The following is a 6,000-nucleotide window of genomic DNA, read 5'->3' as shown; positions in this document are numbered from 1 at the left end:
GTGGTTGAGTAAACTGTGAGGTTACTGGCAGCCAAAAAAAGTGTGACATGTGTGCAGTTTATTGCAAAAAAAAAAAAATGTTACGAAGAGAGTCAAATGCGCATTTTGTTGAAGTTTCATAATTCACTCCTGATGTTCCTTTAGTCACTGTTGATTTCACCACCACAAATTCTCATTTTTTCTAGACTTCTTCCTCTTTTCAAAGTGGTGATGGCCACTGATGCCTGTGTCACTGTGGAACACGTAAAGGGGCCTACCCTTGTACAAAGCTGCTTACAGCCTCTTTTAGCACAGCCGGGACAGTAGGGTTTATACTTGATAGGGGATTTCTGCAAGCCAGCCCTCTTTTCCTACCATAATTAGGCCACCCACATTCACAGTCATGCGCCACAAATGGTGACTCTTTAGATTTTGGGACCTTCCACACAGAGAACTTCTAATGATTTATAGGAGAAAAAAAAGTTACATGTATAGACTGAATAAATAACCTGAAACATGGTTACATGTTGTCCTAATTGTCACAGAAAACATAATTCTTGTGTTTTTCCTGTTGGGTTATGTTATGGACGTTATTCTATTTCACACATAATTTAATGTAGAAAGCATACTTCATAGTTTCAGAATAGTGTGGAGGTAGAAAACAAAGAAATTAGGAATACCCCACAATAGTTTATGTTCTTCATGATATACAATAGTCTCTGGAGTGTTGGTCCATCTTTTGGCGCATAGTGGAAGCTGATATCTTTACTGTGCCTTCAATATTTTGGATGATAATTCTGTAAATATAATCCCTGACATGTATAAACACAGATGCTGTTACCAAAAACCAAAATGAACTTAGTTACCATAAGAATTGCATGTTGAAGTTATGTAACTTCCATAGATGTTTCGTATTGCGTGCAGGAATACATGAACGGGGAGTGTCCGCCACTGGACAGAAGCTGATTGGTCCGATTCTGTGATGGTTTTGATTGACAGCGAAATTGACCAATCAGCGGCCGACCTTTGTCTTGCCCCTTGTTGGCCGCATAGGCGACGTTCAAGGCAGCATTTGTTCGGGACGATGAGACCGTGCCGTTATGTCGACAGGCTGTGACAGTTTGTACAGCTCGTTATACCGGATTTAAACCCAAGCAGAGGATTTTTTGTGTGTGTGTTTTAACCGTGCTGGTAAATGACCTGTTTAGGGTTGCGTTTTATTGATAACACGCCGCAAGTCAGACTTTTATCCAAGTGGAAGCGTTCAATGTGGATCCATGCAGACTCGGTATGTAACGTTGCTGCTGTCCAAGTTGGCTAACGAGCTAGCAAATGTTTACACTACTCTCTTAAATAATCACTTTTTTAACAAACTACTTTTTAGTTACTTACATTTTCTGTAAGACAGCTAGGTCAAACTTAAGTTACTCTTTATTACTCTTGCGTTAACTTGCATATCTTTTTTTCTTCTGTGCTGTTCCTTTCTGCTCTTGATTGTTTGCTTTTGTTTATATAACTTAACGCACAATTGCAACTTCTAAGTAAACTTATTGAAATGGCTTTCCGCAGACAGCTAATTAACTCTAATTTGACTTAATGCTAGTCGTTAAGGTTAATAAGCTGGCGTTAGCTGGCTGACTTAAGTAAGCTAACTGTTAACCAGTCTGCTCCCTGGACATTTTTTTTTCCAGGCACTGTAACTTTAGACTCCCTAAAAGTTTAGTTTGCAACCATCAAACGTTTTCCAAATCCACAGGTTTCCAGCCCTTTTTGCTAACACACCATGGAGGCTACTATATTAGTTATATAATACTAACAGCGCTGTGAATTTAAGCTGTCACGCTAAATGCTAATGTTAGCAACCATATGTTGGCTGACCAGCACTGAAATTAACCCAGAATGCCAGGAACTGGTTAAAGGACGGTTTCACAGTTTTTTCCCACAAAAAGTCTGTCTTTAAGCAACAGTTAGGTGCCTAAAATGAACACTGAAGTAGGTTTTTTCTTGCCATAATCATTCCTCCTGTTCATACTGACCATTAGAAGATCCCTTCATAATGCATTTACAATGTAAGTGATGGAGGGGCCAAAATCCACAGCCCTCCTCCTGTGCAAAAATGTGTTTAAAAATTTATCTGAGCTCTCTCAATGTTACAGTCTTTTTAGTGTCAGAGTCCCTCTTTTCTGTGACTGTATTTCCACTGAAGCTTAACAGGGAAACACTGTCCGAGGAAACACAAAAAGGGATTTTTTTATGCTAAAAAGACTGTGAATGTGGTAGATGACTAACTCATACTGCTGAAGCATCATATAAGCTCAGTAAAGTAAAGTACCCAGTTGGAAAGAGTTTAATTTAGGGAAATAGTGCAATGGTGCTTTAAACTAGTACATTATGAAAATTAAGATATTTTAATAAGGTGAACATACAGCTTAAGTTAATGTTACAGTTAATGAAAAACATTGCAAATTTATCTTCATTAAAGAAAATATGATTTGCCGCAAACTTGGCATGTGACTTGGAATTATAAAATAAGTATAAACTGTTAGTATGAAGTGTTTAAATATTAATAGATATAAAGTGCCATCAGTGATACTGTGCAGTGTTTTCTATGATGTACATAGCTGAGTCTAAGCACGCAGTATTAATTCGCTTGGGCTTCAGCTCAGTATTCTTACTGTTGGTGTAAATTCTGCCTTTATCGTAAAAATCTACATTGGTTTTTCTGTTGATTTTATACAATCTTTTTTTGTAAACTCTGTTCACATCTGGGCATTAAATGCGATATATATATATGCTGTAACTGTCTTATGCAACGTGTTGCAAATGGTCTCCACTCTCATCTTGCAGGTCTGGATAGCATTCTCAAGATCACAGCTGTAGGCCATTTACTGATGGGTACATATTGTGAGGCAACACACCAAGAGAAGTGCAAATCATTCAGAAGAGACAGGAACTGTGAAAGAATGAAGACAAGCTAGATATTGTTTCCGAAGAACGGCCGCAGACTGTTGTTGTTGTTTTGGAATCGTACACATACAAATATTTCAACTAGCAAATGTGTACCTGGACTGAACACATAGTCAGAAAAACCTGAAAAGTAACTTTGCTGGTTGAACTACCATCAAGCCCCAGCAGTTCATCTTCAAAAAGAACATCTTGACACAAAGTGATCAGTATGAGTGCTGAAGGATATCAATACAGGGCGCTTTATGACTACAAGAAGGAGAGGGAGGAGGACATTGATCTGCGTGTGGGGGATATACTGTTGGTAAGCAAAGGGGCACTGGTGGCCCTTGGGTACACTGATGGGCTGGAACAGAGGCCAGATGAGATTGGCTGGCTGCCCGGCTTCAACGAAACCACTCAGGAAAAAGGGGACTTCCCTGGGACATATGTCGAGTACATTGGAAAGAAATGGATCTCTCCCCCCACGCCCAAGCCACGGCCCCTCAGACCCTTACCTGTAGCTCCAGGCTCCTTCAAGGCGGAGACAGACTCGGACTCGGAGCAAGGTGAGTTCAACACCGGACCACAGAAGTGTATAACAGGTATTTTTATTATCAATTTATCTACTCCATGTCTTGTATAGTCTATAAAACGTCTGAAAATGGTGAAAAAAGCCCCTAGAGCCCATGATTATGTTATTAGATGTCTTGTTTTGACCAACCAATAGTTCAAAAAATAAAATATTTTCAGTTAACTGTCATAAAAGAGCTTGAAAACTAGAAAATATTAAGGTTTGAGAAGCTGAAACCAATGAATTTTTGGCTTTTTTGCTGAAGAAATGACTTCATAATCAATCCCAGTCGACTTGCTGAATGACGCTAACTTGTTAACACCCGCGTTTGAGTAAAACAACACATTAGTGTGTATTTACGTCACTAGAAGATTAAAATATTATTTGTCAAGGTTCAGTTGTTATCATAGGACTTAACTATGACATTTTGGTCATACTGCACGTGTAGATGATCTCTGACGTCGGATGCGAATGAGTTTTTTAGCCGATGACTAAATAATTGTTATATAAACATGCAGCAACCCACAGATTCTGGATTCCGGTTAGTAAAGTGTGAGAGAGATGCTGATTTTGCAAAACAGTTGCAGTCTTTGATAACAAGTGGCCCTGCTCAGTGCTATACAGCTGCACTGAATGTCAACCAATCCCAGTCCCAGAGGACAATGGTGCTGGCGTGTATCCAGGCTATAGTACACCAGAGCATCTCGTACCAGCCATATGTTACCAGTGGATATCATCTGTTTTTTTTTTTTTCCCCCTACAAAGCCGCATCTTAGGGGAATATAATTCCCTTATCAGTGTGGAGAAAGATGATTAGATCACTTTATACTGGTGATTAACTCAAATTACTTCTTCTCCAGTAGCCAATGGGGAACAGCTAAGCTAGCTCCACCAAAACTGGAAAAAAAAACAAAAAAAACACGCCCTCCTACATTTTCAAAGCTGTATCTTGTTTACATGTTGTTTGTTTGTTTGCTAGCAAGCTGGAAGTCGCCATTTTCGAGTCACTTGAGCTTTGTTCATGATAAAGTTGCAACAGTTTGCAAACTTGGCAACCCGGTAAAAATGCTGCATGCAGTTACTGCATCCTAAAAGTTAGAGAAACACTTATCACTCGAAATACATTACTCCTCCTAAAACCACTTTGATCTATTTGCATACATATTAAACAAGAGTTAACGTGTAAATAAAACAACTTTGGAGCTATTTTTTGCACTTTTGACAAAGGTAGGTGAGCTGTGTTCATGACACATTGTGCAAAACAAAAAGACTAAACACATCTGATCAGTCTGTTTTAGATACAAAGATAAGAAGTCTCTTATCTTGCTCTGTGTAAAAGTTGGACGGTTCCTGTAATGCAAATAAGATAACCCAGTTTAAGTGTTTTATGTAACATCTATAAGCAGTTTGAGTATTTCCCTGCTGCAGATACAGCTGCATTATTGACTAAGTGATGTAAAGACTGTATTTCTCTCTATTAGTGATTTCAATCTAGTTCTGTGAAGCTCGACCTGGTTGCACATGAAAAATACCCTTTGAAATCTGGATCAGCATTACTGAGACCACAGCTCTGAACTGCAATTAAAAACTCGCATCTTTTTAAAGGCACTGTGGTTTGCATGAAATGTGCGCCTAATGCTTTCTGCTCACCTAAAGAGCAGCTGTAGTTGCCAGGTTTCTAGTTTCTGCCCTTTTGTGGTACGATTGTGAAATTCTTTGCTGTGGTTTCGCAGAGGGTGAATGAGGAGCTGTATGAAGGGGGCATGTGTTGAATGGGCTGTGTCGTGGTTGAGTGGCAGCGCCGAGCCTGGAGCGAGTGTGAATGTTGCACCAGGAGAAGAAAAGTCTCTGTGTCCGGGGGCCGTTAAGAGACACAGAGAGGGAGGGAGAGAAGGGGCCCTGAGGTTGCGGGTAAAGGGAGAGAAAGCCTCAGTGCTAGCTAAAAGGTTGGTGCAAGGGATGGTGTGCAAAAGGATCAGGACTAGAGCGGAGTTGTGGGCTTGGCAGAGGGGCTAAAGCAGGGGTGGAGGAGTGGTGGTGGTGGTGGGTGGGGAGGGGGGATTGGGCCCTGCATGCTCAAGGGGGCTTTGAAGAGGGGCTGAGGGCTCTGTGATTGAGGCAGGGCTCTTGTTGCTCCCAGAGTGTTTGTGATTTATTGCCCACCACCAAGGGATCTCACTCCCTTCCTCCTACTCCTCAGCTTTTTTTTTTTCTTCCTCCTCTCTTTTTTTTTTTTAATGTTTTGATAGTTCTACAGTCAGCTCTGGTAGGGGGAAAGAGGTGGAGAATGGAGGCTTGGAAAAGGGGCCTCTCCTTTCTGAGCCACAGGGGTTTACATGAGTGCAGCAGATGTGGAGAGGGTAAGAGAAAGAGAAGAGGGCCGGGCTGGGAAACTATTCTGCCTCATTCCAGCTCTCAGCCTTTTTTTTTTTTTAAACATTAAAGTGTTGCTCCTTTTCTGGGCCTCTCAGTTGAGAGAATATACATGTGCTCGGGCCCGCCAA

The 6,000-nt window shown here is 40.8% G+C and overlaps 1 protein-coding gene across 2 annotated transcripts in view; it reads left to right on the top strand.

Moving 5' to 3' along the window:
- Nucleotides 1–1,048: 1,048 nt before the first annotated feature.
- pik3r1 (phosphoinositide-3-kinase, regulatory subunit 1 (alpha)) overlaps nt 1,049–6,000 on the top strand; it is a 31,162-nt gene continuing 26,210 nt past the window's right edge. The window contains exons 1-2 of one of the 2 annotated variants that reach the window (XM_067575071.1): nt 1,049–1,267; nt 2,827–3,491. In XM_067575071.1, the coding sequence (XP_067431172.1) occupies nt 3,155–3,491 (337 nt within the window). In that variant the 5' untranslated portion in view covers nt 1,049–1,267; nt 2,827–3,154. Of the gene's footprint in view, nt 1,268–2,826; nt 3,528–6,000 lie in introns of both variants that reach the window. The other variant, XM_067575070.1, reaches the window with a different exon arrangement.

This window comes from Thunnus thynnus, chromosome 19 (genome assembly GCF_963924715.1).
Source record: "Thunnus thynnus chromosome 19, fThuThy2.1, whole genome shotgun sequence".
NCBI lineage: Eukaryota > Metazoa > Chordata > Actinopteri > Scombriformes > Scombridae > Thunnus > Thunnus thynnus.
This window is presented reverse-complemented; position numbering and strand designations above follow the sequence as displayed.